Below are 15,642 nucleotides of genomic sequence, written 5' to 3'. Positions count from 1 at the left end.
CACCCTTAAACTCCAAACATAAAATGTGGAAATATCTTCACAAAGATGTTTTATATGGTACATGATTGTCAAGGGGGGAATTATTACAACATGAAATCATTCTCATGAGCAGTTACTTGGGATTTGTTTATAATATTTATTCAAACTAAATCAAGGAAGTCAACTACAGGAGAGCAGAGTAACATGTTACATTACATGTCTTCTTTTAAACAAGAAAACAAAGAGTGTTTATTATTTGACTATCCAGTTGACATACTGTGTATCAAAATAAAGTGGGCCAATGAAAACCAAGGTTCTGACAATTCAAATCATCCCACTAATAAACATGACAAAGACAAATCATCTATATTTTACTACTATACCTCATACATATCCATTCTTACTGGTCCATTCATCATCACATGCCAGGTGCTATTTTTGCTATTTACCAAGACAGCATGGGAGTATTCACGCACATGGTAAACACGCATGACAAGTAGAATAGCAGATCGAGCGCTATTCTACTTGTCATGCGCAATTACCATGTGCGACCGGTCAGCGCGGGCGCTATTCTACTTGTACATGCACTTGAAGATCGTGGTACTGAGTGTTTTTTTCACATGCATGAACATCGCTCTAGCGACATCCAACACATGAATAAATTTATCATGGTGCATTTTATTTGTCGCCATTTTCCCTTGCTCCAAACAACTGACTATGTATGAAGTACAGTATAGTAAAACAAATATAACATGGTTTGTTTCGGGTGACCAGTCGATATGAGCTCCCCTCGGTATTGGAAGTTGACATACTAGTTCCCTCGGCTTCGCCTCTGAACTAGTTTGTCAACTTCCAATACCTCGGAAGGAAATTTCTAATGGCCATCATAAAAATAGGGAATAGGGAATTCACACTTCTACCTCCATGCACAGAGTATTATGTAGTCCGAATCCCTCATGGAGACGTTCAATAGCTCCTAGATGCTTGTTCATGTCGTCTTCAAGCTGAGCATTCACATGCGAGTAGACCAAGAGGCCAACCATGTTTAGGCAGACCAATGTACATGAATGATTCATTTTATAGACGAGCTTTCTTGATAAACCAGAATGGTTAACAAGCCAAATTAAGGATTTAAGGATTTGGGTACTTTTCCAAATGTCCACAGACTTACATTAAACTTACAGGTTTGAAGATAATGACAGTGGAAAGCTTCCCATCAAATATTACTAACTGAGGTTCTGTAGGTTATAAGTCACAAAATAATTTTCGTCTCACGACCAATAGGAATGAAGAAACTGTCTTATAAGCACAGGTGCAAACTCGCGTGTCACGCCCATGTTTCAACACTTTTTACCGGTCATAAACAAAGGTTTATACACACCCACGTGATGCGCAATAGGAATAGCGAAACTGTCTGAGGTATTTATGAATGCGATTTTACACGCTAATACTGAGACGAAAATTATTTATTTTACTCATTTCTCAAAAACTACAGCACCTCAGTAAGTAAAATTTCAAGGGAAGCTTTCTACTATCATTATCTTCAAACTGTGTAAGTTTAATGTAAATTTGTGGACATTATGTTTTGTGTTAGGAAAAAGTACATACATGTAGACCCTTTAATATCGGTAAATTAACAATTTGCTGCAATAAGTTTACCATTTAAAGTCCAATGCAAACACAGCTAAACATCGTAATGATAGTGTCGTTTGCAATTTTCAGAGGAACACACTGGGAAAATAACTCCCACATGGCGCAACCAAGACTTACTGTGGTGATGACGTAGGTGAATTGGAAACAGACATACACTAATAGACCATGGGCAGATAGACAGATTGCGCTCCTTGCGTCACGTGACCTACATGTGTATAGTGGGTATTAGATGTAAACAAACACAGCGTACTGCATGTAAACATGCATTACAAAGACATGAATACTGTTGCAAGTTTTGGCTCAAAATCACTGAAGAATATTCCAGAGTTTGTAACATGTGACCTTACTGTTAGCTGAACAATGCCAGTAATGGGTAAACACAGTTCCACTTAAATAGGAAATTCCACGAGAATGTTCACAAGATGTCATGTGTTTGTGCACGGAAAGTGTGGTTTTACATTGCCCTCATTGTAATGATTTTGCTGCCAATATTTTCAATAAAAATCTCATTAAGAAGCTGCAAATCCCTTTATTTTCACCCCCAAATTATTTGATTAGAAGGAGTAGCCGTCAGCTATGAGTCGGACAATTCGCGATCTCCCTCATCACAGCCCAACTTCACGCCATGCACAACGCAAAATCTACGGCACATGAGCTCGCTCAAACCTCAGTAATTTACGTAGTCTAGCCATACTCTCAAAAGAAACCTCTTTTGTAGTAGAAAACTGGGAACATCAAACAGCAAGTGTGATTTAAATCAATGTCACAATATTCAACTTTATAAAAGGGCTCCGTTCTTAGTTAAATCCGTACGAGTCTTCCCATGTCTCAACTGTGTAGCTGTATTTTACTATACCAACTATAGGTCACGTGATCACATGTAAACATTGGCAGCGCAATCAGTCTATTAAATGGTCTAAGTCAGTAGTCTAAGATAAGTCAGTTATGCCGGCTATATAGCCGTAAGTAACCATGATAACTAACTGGACGGTCTTAGCTTAGTCAATGGAAATGTGCTGTGTTGACAAAAGCATTCTGAGTACATGTTTATAAAAACTTCATCCCAAGCTACATGTCTGTATTTTTATCCCCACAAAAAATCGGGAAAGTACTGAATACACATTGCTTAATACACATCCATTTAAGGACTAAAACCAAATATGTACATGTTACAGTATGTGTACAAATAAAAAGAACAAAATAACTATCAAAAAAAGCTACATTTCAACAATGATTTCAGTTCTGCAATTTATACAGCATTTTAACAATTTGAGAAGGTCTTCATGACACTTAGGATGTCGTGGCCGAGCGAGTAAGAGCACCGAACTCAAGCTCTGGTGTTTCTGATCAGCAGAGTCTGGCTTGGAATCCCGGTCATGTCCCTGAGCAAGACACTAACAACCATAAGCTTTTCTCCACCCAAGGGTAAATGGGTACCTGCGAGGGCAGAGATGGTTCTTGTGATTGATTAGCGCTACACATTTGGCAGCAGAGGCTGTATACCCCTCAGGGAAATGAGATGGTTTAATGAAAAAATTAAATGACCCAGTGACCACGGGTAATAATGTTGGAAGTGCTTTGTGATGCCTTTCGGGTGTGAAACGCACTATATAAAACTAGTTTTTACTATTATTATACAAATTGTTTTCTTGTTCCACTGTCAGTTATAAAATGGGGTTGTACTGCAATGTGAACCACCTTCATGTAACTTGTGCTTTTGGTGTACAGCATAACAACACACCAGTAGCAACTGAATAAAGTAATATCATAAGGCATGTTGTGTTCCTCCAGTGTGATTGGAATGGAATTGTGTTTGTCATGTCTGTAGTATCCACTTCTGGTCTTCTGCATCATTGCATATATGAAGAGCTGCATAGATGACATGCATGTCATACTTATTGACCAGACATTGTCCTGTGCTGGGGTGGTAAAGCATCTGCCAAAATCAAGTTTAGAATATGAAATGTTAAATCAACACATTAGGAATAAGCTTGGGCAGTTCCAGAAATTTCAGACTCGGTTCCGGTTCTCAAAAAAGACTTGGTTCTGAGTCGTAGCCGGTTCCATTAGTTCAATAAAAAACATAAGCGGTCTCAGTCCGAGCATACAGGCACAAAGATCCAACCTACATTAACCGAAAATAACACCCACCTGGAGCCGAGTCCCTGGCATTATTAACGAGCTCACATCGCCGGTCGCAAACAATATTAACCCATGTGTCATCAGTGCCACCATGCACAGCATGAATACAATGTACATAATATAAGAAGAGCCAACAGGGGCCACTAGTTTATCTTTTTATGAACTGCTTCTAGCTACCGGGCAATCTCGGTAGTCTAGTTGTTATGACACTGCTCTAGAATTGCAAAGATCGTGGGCTTGAGTCCCACCCCAGTAATATTCCTGTGATTTTTTTCACAGAACTCAAGGAAAGTACCAGGTATTCAGTACTAACACACATCGGTGTATATGGGTAAAACCGAAAATGAATATTCTCTATCCCTGATGCATATTTAACATCTTTTAAAACATAATTGACCTGGTTTACATGTAGTAGAGATGAATATTGAAATGACCTATGTAAATGAAGGAGTAGCAAACTGACCTGGTTTTGCAATTTCCATGTTTGTGAGCCTCCTGATCCATGACATTTCATCAATCTTGGTAATGCAGCACTATTACTCTCAGGCATATCAAGACATAAAGAATCAGCAAGGCGCAGCTCATTAGTTTGACTCTCATACCATAGCTGTGTTAAATCAACAAAAGAAAAAAAGCTTCTAAACTCGCAATCATATTCTGAACATGACATGTGTCACAAGTGATAACAATTATACTTTGCAGAACTAACAATGTATGACATGCGTTCAAAAATTCTATATTGTAAACAATATCCTTTGACTGGGTGTAATTTTGACAACTGATCAATGTTTTATAGATTCTATAGAATGACTTATAGAGCTCTATAGAACTTTATAGAGCCATCTATAGAAGTATTTTTTATAGAATCTAACTGCTATAGAATAGAAACCTGAATAAAACCTCTACCAGATTTCAATAGTTGAATAATGAATTGTACCTGTAATGCAAAAGCAGTTTTATCTGACGTCTGAGACACACCGAAATTTAATTGAAGAGACCCGCCACTGTATAAACCAGGATCGACAAATCGACCTGTAAGTAGCTTTTAAATAATGTTGTTTATTTCAAGAAGATTGTATTAATAACATTCAGTTTTTAAGAAGATTGTATTAATAACATTCAGTTTTGCTGTATTTAATTGTGGAACCACCTCTCAATAGAACCGTGATTTACTTTAAGTTAATTGTACGAGGAAGTCGTGGAAAGAAAGCTTTGTATATAGCATTGATTTGAATTTATGTGTTAAAGATTTGGAGTGCATTGTCGAACTACCGTGAAGAAAACATTGATTATAAGTTTATTATGTGTTATTTTACTTTAAGTTGTATAAATATAGATTTGGGTTTATTTGCTTATTGCAGGGTTTTTTCCCACAAGGGTTAAAACGCCATACTTGAAGTTGATGTGCTTAGCTGAGGGCTAACAAAAGGCCGGGCAGAGTACGACCCAGTGCCTGAAGACTATAATCTGAACTTAAAGAAGACTCCGAAGACGTAATGGCTAGAAACCGAAAGAGGGACACAGAGAGAATGAAGAAGAATTGTAATAACTGGCAACCACTGTTAAAAGCCACTGATAGGACAATGTTTATTTTATTATTTTTGTGAAGATACACTTAATGTAAATTGTAAATAAATCTGTATATTTTCTTGTAAATATAATCTTGTTTCCTGTGCCATTCAATTCTTTACAACTACCGAAGATCATGGCTGCCGAGGTCGGAGGAAGACTCGGGGCGTGACAAAGCCAATCCACCAATCATTTGCAATCCAAAGCCTGTGTGATACAGCTTGCGTGTCCTACATTCATAAATACCCCTGACAGTTTCTCCATTTTGATTGGTTGAGAGGACATCACGTTGGGGTGTTAAAACGGATGATATAACCACAGCCAGAAGTGTTCAAACATGGGCGTGACACGCGAGTAAGCTTGGGCGATATCGATTTATTTGATTCATGATATATCGCCGACAATATATCGCGATATTCGATATAATCGCGATTAATTAAATTTGACATCATCAGTCTTTAAACTCCCAGTGAAAGTTGTAGAAGAGACAGTCATAGCATAAGAGAGGTGTTCTTATATGACCTATTCTTCTGGTTTTACTCCAAATCTATGGGGTACAAGATGTCTCAGCTAGGAAATACATCGCGATATCGCGATATCGCGATATTTCGATTAAAACCAAATCGTTCAGATAGCGAAATCGTTTCCAAATTAGTATCACGATATTCGATAATATTGTGATATCGCCCAAGCTTACACGCGAGACAGTTTATTAATTCCTATTGGTCGAGAGCAACGGCTGGAGCAGTTGTGCCACATCACGCGATACGCGCGACGCGCTCGGAAATCTCCTTATAAGGAGTTGTTTACCCGAGGGCCTTACCATTCATAGCTGGAGGGGTGTTGTGTTGAAAGAAATCATTGAACAAATAAAAATTTTGATTTTTTTTTTATACTTTTGGACCCAAAAGTTTTGATGTTTTTTTTAACCGAAAAGGTATTTATGAATGGGAATAAAAATGTGCTTGGCCGATATTAACCCTTCTGTTTAAAACCAGTTGTAGTCTGGATGTAATTATCGCATCCAGACGAAACATGATAACTAAGTCAGGCTTGCCATATCCCATTTCCTGCTTGCACATCAACAAATACAGGGGTCACTTTGATGATTAAAGACACTGTACACTACTGGTAATTGTAAAAGACCAGTCTTCTCACAATAGGCATACAACAACAAACCTGTTAAAATTTGAACTCATTTAATCGTTGAAGTTGCGAGAGAACAATGAAAGAAAAAACACCCTTGTCACAAGAAGTTGTGTGCTCCAGATGCTTGATTTCGAGACCTCAAAATCTAATTCTGAGGTTATGAAATCAAATTCATGGAAAATTATTTCTTTCTCGTTACTACGTTACTTCAGAGGGAACCATTTCTCACAATATTTTATATTATAACACCCGTTACAAGTATTCTCCCCGCTCATTGGTTTAGAGCGCGTCACATGACATGTCTTAGTTTTGCTAGACGACGGCCGTGTGATAGTGCGTCGGTTTGCCGTGCGCTAGTCCGAAGACTAGCACACGGCGTGCATTACCCAGACGTCCCTTGCGTGTACGAGGATGATAAATTAATAGTCTGTAACCATTTCGGATTGCACGACACTACATGCAGCACAGTAAAAGTTTTTTCAGTCTGTATTCGCGTCGACCGTGGATTGTAGCATTCAGGTCTGTAACTTAATAATAATAGTACAGTATTAAGAAATGTTTGGGGTGTTATAAAACAAATATTGACTGCTTTTACTCGTGCAATGGTTAAAACGATGACTCCCTCGGTGATCCCCGTAGCTTCGCTTTGGGAAAATCGAACGCTCCGGGGATCACCTCGGGAGTCATAGTTTTAACCATAGCACTCGAAGCAGTCAATATTTGTATACTATCAACAGCTCCCATTACTCGTTACCAAGTAAGGTTTTGTGCTAATAATTATTTTGAGTAATTACTAATAGCGTCCACTGCCTTTAAGAACACTTATCATAATGAAAGGAATTGCTTCTACTTTTTTAAACATTTGTTAAGTTTTATATTGAAGTTTTTTAGTTCTCCCAAGGCTTCATAATGAATTGACTGTAAGTCTTTGTTGTCTTGTTTTTTTTGCAGGCTTCAATACAGAGTAAGAGACATTAAATGCTAGAGGTTGCTTTTCAGTAATAATATCAAAGTGTTATAACGGACAGATCTACCAAACAAGGTACTCAAGGCGCTTATATACATTTATACAGGAAGATATGTTCATGAAGTGATGAATTCTGAGACCCAATTATAAAGCACATTATAAGGGTTTACAAGGTGCTGTGGTGCATTCAGCAGCCACAGCCAGGAAATAGAGTTACCTGCAGCTGTGCAAAATACTTATCAACCAAAAGGAACCCCCCCCCCCCACATGTGACCAGTCCATAACCAAACTCTCTGAGAATTGTTTTTTTTTGTAGTTTCATTTCTTTGTAGTCTCTGTGGATAATTTGAGCTACATGTAGGTCCATCTTTGATAAATCCATTTTTTAGGGTAAAATTTAGCACGAACAATCACTCAATCACCAGAAAGTAGTACATGTACATTATTTATGTACAGCCCTGATACTTCAGCTAAAATGAGGCAGTTCGCTTCAACTTATTTTAAATTCAGGGCACCAAGGTTATTTTGGAAATTTCAATGGCAATCATAAAAAGTTTCACCGTGCACCGAGGCAATTTTGAAAAAACTTCAAATTTACACATCAGTAAACCAAAATATCACATTCTTACACAGTTCTTGTAAAATTTTGTCAGTTTCTTTCCCGTAATTAGCATAACAGCAGATGTATTGTATTAATCGCAGTTGAACTGATTGCTAATTTAGCTATTTTTCCATGACGTATTCTTTAGTAGACACATATACAGTCAAACAAACTTGTGTATCAACTTTTCTCAGAGTATGGTGTATTTCATTTTAAAAAGAAGAAGTTAAGAAATAATTTCACTCTTCCAGCAAGCAACTAGTTTACCATACATTCAGTAATACGATTGAGTGGTGTTCAACTTGTGTCACTTTTTTAAAACTCAATAGTTTTAATTCACTAATAGACTTACCTGGTTTTTATCTCTTCTGTTACATTTTTGCAATACGAGCTTACTTCCTTTCTGCATGGCTGAGGTTTGAGCTACCATACACAATGCTGTTGAGATATGGTGAATCTGCAATCCATCCAAAGAAAACATCATGAGAATGAACAAATAAAGACCCAACTCCCCAAAGAAACTTTACCCCAGTTAGAAAGCAGGGAATCCTACCTCAACATTTATCATGCGTATAATAAGATAATGGTATTTATTTAACACCCAGGCAGATCCTTGCCATTTGATTGGAGGTTTGCCCGTCACGTTTTGGCAAATAAAAGTACTGTTGCACGCTGCCTCACACAGCGTACTATTGCACGCTGAGTAAAAACATCACCGCGTGTGCGCATGTCTTTGGTAACGCAGCAGTGTTACTGCAAGGCACATTACTAGCATTCGGCTTCTGCGTGTCTCAAAATAGCTGTACAGAACGCACATTGTCAAATAGGCCGACCCAAAAGAAACGAGTGTAATTTCACAATTATAAATTGTAGGCCTACGCTTTGTTTGTTTTGAAAGTTGTATCTTCCAATCAAAATGACAAAGATCTACTTGGATGTTATATAAAACAAATAATGAATGTTTTTCATTCGTGCAATGGTGCAAATATGTTCATTCGTTGAAAGATGGAATGTTCCATTCAATCCATCTTTCAACTCATGAACATATTCGCACCATTGCACTCATAAACATTCAAATGATGGACGATGTATTTGGATGAACCAGGAGTTTTGACTTACAATTTTTTCCTGTGACAGTCAGGGTAAAAGCAACAAATTAAAGTTCTCCCTTGTTAGCAAAGATTCAAACAACACTTCAAACAGTGATGAGTATACAGTGCTACACACATCGGTGTATATGGGTAAAACCAAAATTAATATTACAAACAATTGATTTTGGAAGCAGAATAAAGAGTTTAAAGAACAATTTGTCACAATCACTTGTCTCCTGGGTACATATGGTACACTGTACTACAGATATTTCAACCTACCAGTCCTTTGCGTATTGCCAGTGGTGGTCTCTTGTGTGTACGCCAAGCACTATTAACTCCTAGACTGCTGGTGTCGTTAGGCAATCGTAACTCTGGATAAACATTCTCTAAATACCACTTGAAAGATTTACACTCTAATTTCTTTCTCAAAGAGACCCTGTCAGACACATCCCCATATTCCTTGTCACGTGCTGCTTTATTTGTCTGAAAAAAGTACTCCTGTGTAGAAAACACATATACATATCAAATTAAGGAATTACATCAAATAGATTTGCTGTTTATGAATATGGCATACATGTTTTATAAATAATACTTGATTTCAGACTCTGATGTTCAACTTAACATTTTCAATAATAATTTGTTTTCTCTTACATAGGCCTATCCTTGTTTTGTGTTTCAACTTTAGCACTGTAAACAATTTTTTTTTTTTGAGTCATGTTCCATTATCAAAGAACAGTATAACATGCAAGTTACAAAACCATGAAAAAATACCTTATATTCATCCATCCAGACATGTGCTACTCTTAGTGCATTACGTAATGTAGTATCTTTGCCTGACGGAGAACCATAAGGACGCCGTTTTCTAAAAACATGACCAACTCTTGAACATGGCACAATCTCTAGCGAACCTCCACACTGCCAGATCTGTAGAACATAAAGAAAAACAAGTAAATAATCTGTATAGATGTATAAATTTATCAACAGTTTCAGAATAGCTGATACCTCAGTAATCTACCACAGTGCACAACCATTGTTGTTATGTATCAATTGACAACTCTTCATTCTTACAATCCTAATTATTAATTATGACTGACCCTCATTGCCTGATCATTATTCACTTTTTTTTCTGGTAAAGATCCAAATGTAGTTATAAAAGACTTTAGAAAGTTCCCTTTTTTTAAGCACATGTAAGTTTACTGATTTGTTCACATGGGTTTTTCTTCAAAGTAAAATTCCCCTCCAATTATTTACAATACTTTGTCTGTGATTTCATTCATTCTTTATATGTAAAATAAACTGGCAGCACTACTGGTTAGTCATCGGTTGTGTTTAAGGACGGAAATAATGCTTCACAAAATTAAAAATTCAATCAATCTTTTTAATACTATATGTCAAACGTATTTTTTATTTAATATGTATTTCACACTGAATAGAAAATTAGTTAATTCTCTTACCCTAAAGGATATTTCTAGATTTTCTCCACCCCATACATCCATTCCTTCATCATATGCCCCAAGTTGATGGAAGTACAAACGATCTATGGCGAACAACCCTCCTGCCATTGTAGGTGAGCTGCACACAATTCAAGTTAGATTTGATTAGATTTAGTCATCATGTAAGCATGAACAGTATTTTCCCAGTCAAAAAACACTCATTACAAACAGTCACAAAAGTACAGACAATAAAAAAACTATCGTACATTTATACAATCAAGAGGGTAATTAAAACCAGCCCACTAAAACATTACTCTAAAGAGCCAATAAAGGATGATCTCAATATGTCAACTATTACCTTTTTATGGCCAAATAGACATCGCAGATACCGGTTAATAACCATTTTACTTTCAAAATTTGCATTTAGTAATAAATAACTCAAGTCAAAAATGCACCCGTCCGCGCAGCTTTTTCAGCCGAGAGTCAAAAACGGCTTATCTATTATAATGACCCTCGACGCCAGTGACGAATTTCCCCTATTGGTTTTGAACAGTTCTCCAGCTTTGGCATTTCCACACCAAATAGCCGCCACTGACGTCACGATTCCTTTGTCGCGCGGGTTTGTTTGACCCCACATTTTTCAGAAATTTGGCTTAGAGCGTTCTGGAGAAAAACCCATTTTTACCATGTTAAACATGAGGTTAGAGACTCGTTACATTTTTTATGTTTCCTGGATGGACTGCAGCTGTTGGAAAACTGTAAGATCTATATATTTGAGATCACCCTTTATTGGCTGTTTAAGGGTTTTAGGGACTAGGATTGTTGCTGCCAAATGTTCCAACACGCAACAAACATATGAAGGAGCACACAGGGGCAAATGTTCCAACACGCAACAAACATATGAAGGACCACACAGGGCAAAACGTTCCAAAGTGCAACCACATATGAAGGAGCACACAGGGCCAAACGTTCCAACCTGCAACAAACATATGAAGGAGCACACAGGGCCAAACGTTCCAACGCGCAACAAACATATGAAGGACCACACAGGGCCAAACGTTCCAACGCGCAACAAACATATGAAGGAGCACACAGGGGCGAATGTTCCAACACGCAACAAACATATGAAGGAGCACACAGGGCCAAACGTTCCAACACGCAACAAACATATGAAGGAGCACACAGGGGCAAATGTTCCAACGCGCAACCACATATGAAGGACCACACAGGGGCAAACATTCCAACACGCAACAAACATATGAAGGCGCACACAGCGGCAAACATTCCAACCTGCAACAAACATATGAAGGACCACACAGGGGCAAACGTTCCAACACGGGGCAAACGTTCCAACACGCAACAAACATATGAAGGAGCACACAGGGCCAAACGTTCCAACACGCAACAAACATATGAAGGACCACACAGGGGCAAACGTTCCAACCTGCAACAAACATATGAAGGAGCACACAGGGCCAAACGTTCCAAAGCGCAACCACATATGAAGGAGCACACAGGGCCAAACGTTCCAACCTGCAACTAACATATGAAGGAGCACACAGGGCCAAACGTTCCAACGCACAACAAACATATGAAGGAGCACACAGGGGCAAACATTCCAACCTGCATTAAACATGTGAAGGAGCACACAGGGGCAAATGTTCCAACGCGCAACAAACATATGAAGGACCACACAGGGCCAAACGTTCCAACGCGCAACAAACATATGAAGGAGCACACAGGGGCAAATGTTCCAACACGCAACAAACGTATGAAGGACCACACAGGGCCAAACGTTCCAAAGCGTAACCACATATGAAGGAGCACACAGCGCCAAACGTTCCAACCTGTAACAAACATATGAAGGAGCACACAGGGCCAAACGTTCCAACGCACAACAAACATATGAAGGAGCACACAGGGGCAAACATTCCAACCTGCATTAAACATGTGAAGGAGCACACAGGGGCAAATGTTCCAACGCGCAACAAACATATGAAGGAGCACACAGGGGCAAATGTTCCAACACGCAACAAACATATGAAGGAGCACACAGGGGCAAACGTTCCAACCTGCATTAAACATGTGAAGGAGCACACAGGGGCAAATGTTCCAACGCGCAACAAACATATGAAGGAGCACACAGGGGCAAACATTCCAACACGCAACAAACATATATATGCATGACCACATAGGGGCGAATGTTCCAACCTGCAACAAACATATGAAGGAGCACACAGGGCCAAACGTTCCAACACGCAACAAACATATGAAGGAGCACACAGGGGCAAACGTTCCAACCTGCAACAAACATATGAAGGACCACACAGGGGCAAACGTTCCAACACGCAACAAACATATGAAGGAGCACACAGGGCCAAACGTTCCAACACGCAACAAACATATGAAGGAGCACACAGGGGCAAATGTTCCAACGCGCAACCACATATGAAGGACCACACAGGGGCAAACATTCCAACATGCAACAAACATATGAAGGAGCACACAGCGGCAAACATTCCAACCTGCAACAAACATATGAAGGACCACACAGGGGCAAACGTTCCAACACGCAACAAACATATGAAGGAGCACACAGGGGCAAATGTTCCAACACGCAACAAACATATATATATGCATGACCACATAGGGGCGAATGTTCCAACGCGCAACAAACATATGAAGGAGCACACAGGGGCAAACGTTCCAACCTGCAACAAACATATGAAGGAGCACACAGGGGCAAACGTTCCAACCTGCAACAAACATATGAAGGACCACACAGGGGCAAACGTTCCAACCTGCAACAAACATATGAAGGACCACACAGGGGCAAACGTTCCAACGCGCAACAATTATATGAAGGACCACACAGGGGCAAATGTTCCAACACGCAACAAACATATATATGCATGACCACATAGGGGCGAATGTTCCAACGCGCAACAAACATATGAAGGAGCACACAGGGGCAAATGTTCCAACCTGCACGAACATATGAAGGAGCACACAAGGCCTTGAAATGTGCCACATGCAACAAACACATCGGTGTATGAGTAAAATCCAAAATGAATATTTTTTATCCCTGATGCATATTAAACATCTATTTTACATAATAATAATAATAATAATAATAATAATAATAATAATAATAATAATAATAATAATAATAATAATAATAATAATAATAATAATAATAATAATAAGACTTGTAATGCGCACATATCCACCCTGCTGGGTGTTCAAGGCGCAGAATTGAATTTCATGAATGAATTTGACCTAATAATTCCCGCACACCAAGCACAGTGCTTACAGACTTTCACACAATACTATTCTGGTTTATAGGGGCCATGTATATTGTTAGCTCACTGAGTCGGTCTTTATAAATAATCACAATAATTTGGGAGGCTTATCAACCTTATTAACAGCATAGAATCTGAATTGTGGAAGACGTCACTTTGTGTTTGAGCTGCAGGCATGCAAGGGGGGTCTTGGCAGCCAGCCACAACGAGCCATATACTTGTACGTGTATGGCCATGAAACACAGCATGAGATCAAAATTGTTGATTTTTACAGAGGTATAAATACTTGAGGGCCATGAGAAAAACCCTTGTGGCGTAATGGTACGCACAAGCCAAACATGCCATATGTTAATGCCTCAAACGTTTTTGACCAGTAGAGAGCAGAGACTCTCTAAAGTAATTATAAAATCAAACAATAAAAATCTCTTGATAAAAAGAACCCCTCAGTAACATTTGGACAAAAGGTGTTTGGCAATAAGGCTAAAACCCCTAATAATAAAAAATAAACAACAAATCCTGATGAAAACATTAAGTGTTTTCTTATTAAACATTGACCATAAATACACCATTGAAACATACATGATTGGTTGGTAGCTTACCTGAATGGCTTGACGTAATCTTCCTTGCCCTTCAACAAACTGCTATTAAGATTCTCCCATTTAAAATGCAAACCCCAGTTGAATCCACCTTTAACCATTGGTGATGCTTGGTAGGTAAATGTATCTGAGTTTATTATATCAATGATGGGACACACCACCTTGTGTCTATCACTCTGAATGCGCACAAGAAGAGGTTCTAACCATTTCTCATTAACCTTTATGCAAACAAAAGAGATGAAAATGTTACCAGTGTGCAAAGATTTGGCTTGTTGGAAAGCGTACTTCACTTTACTTAGCTTTGTCACTTACATGGCCAAATGCAGAAGATCAGGGCTGACATTGTAGGCAAAGAATATTTACCATAAGCACTCATGATTATAAGTTGTGGCTAATAGCAAAGGTTCCACATGAGTTTGGAGAGTTCTGTGAGGAGAACAGTATAGACCATGTAAAGGTTACAGCTATGTACATGTAAGTAGGCTCAAGCAAATAGCCAAGTGGATGCCAAAACGACTCAATCTTTAATCAAATCCATAACGCACAGACTCAAGGTCAAAACAGGCAAGAGGAACTAAGACACTATGTCACAAAATATTGCGCTACAAGGAAAATGACAGCCGAGTTGTTTAAATCGGAAAATGCATCCATGGATAACTACCAGTGTTTCAGGCAGACAATCATCTGACTTCAAAATTCGAGACCGCCATGCTGAAAACAAAGACAAATCCAACCTGTACACGGACGCTCGTCAGAACGCAAGTCACTATGAAGTTTTCTACTTCGTACAGCCCTGAACCCTTCACAATTGTGGTCAAAACTGGTGAGAAAGTCATAGTCGCCCACGTGAAAGGAGTATTCGTGAAACACTAGCCATGTGCAGAAGTTGAATGCAAACTGCAAATGACGTGAATATGCCCTAGTCTGACCCTGCCATTCAACCATCCACAGAGGATCATGGGAGTGCTGCCCCTGAAAAGATTTCAGTTTCCCGGACTCAGAGTTTGTCGCGACCCTAGCAGCTGTCATGGCCAAATATTCTTTCCTACACAGTTGCAGACCCAAAAGACAGTGTGGCATGCATCCGAAATACAAAGACTTTGTTTTTAACTGAATGAACTGGACAGAACATTGAACTCGAAATGAGTGCTACATGTACA

The 15,642-nt window shown here is 38.9% G+C and overlaps 1 protein-coding gene across 1 annotated transcript in view; it reads right to left on the bottom strand.

Moving 5' to 3' along the window:
- Positions 1-2,117: 2,117 nt before the first annotated feature.
- The window catches only part of LOC117299944 (polypeptide N-acetylgalactosaminyltransferase 11-like), a 40,798-nt gene continuing 27,273 nt past the window's right edge, over positions 2,118-15,642 (bottom strand). The window contains exons 5-11 of the mRNA XM_033783560.1: positions 14,486-14,700; positions 10,606-10,723; positions 9,923-10,075; positions 9,431-9,649; positions 8,413-8,517; positions 4,238-4,381; positions 2,118-3,568 (exon numbers count right to left, since the gene is read on the bottom strand). Of these exons, the coding sequence (XP_033639451.1) occupies positions 3,449-3,568; positions 4,238-4,381; positions 8,413-8,517; positions 9,431-9,649; positions 9,923-10,075; positions 10,606-10,723; positions 14,486-14,700 (1,074 nt within the window). The 3' untranslated portion in view covers positions 2,118-3,448. The remainder of the gene's footprint in view (positions 3,569-4,237; positions 4,382-8,412; positions 8,518-9,430; positions 9,650-9,922; positions 10,076-10,605; positions 10,724-14,485; positions 14,701-15,642) is intronic.

The sequence above is a fragment of the Asterias rubens genome, chromosome 15, assembly GCF_902459465.1.
Source record: "Asterias rubens chromosome 15, eAstRub1.3, whole genome shotgun sequence".
Taxonomy (NCBI): Eukaryota; Metazoa; Echinodermata; class Asteroidea; order Forcipulatida; family Asteriidae; genus Asterias; species Asterias rubens.
This window is presented reverse-complemented; position numbering and strand designations above follow the sequence as displayed.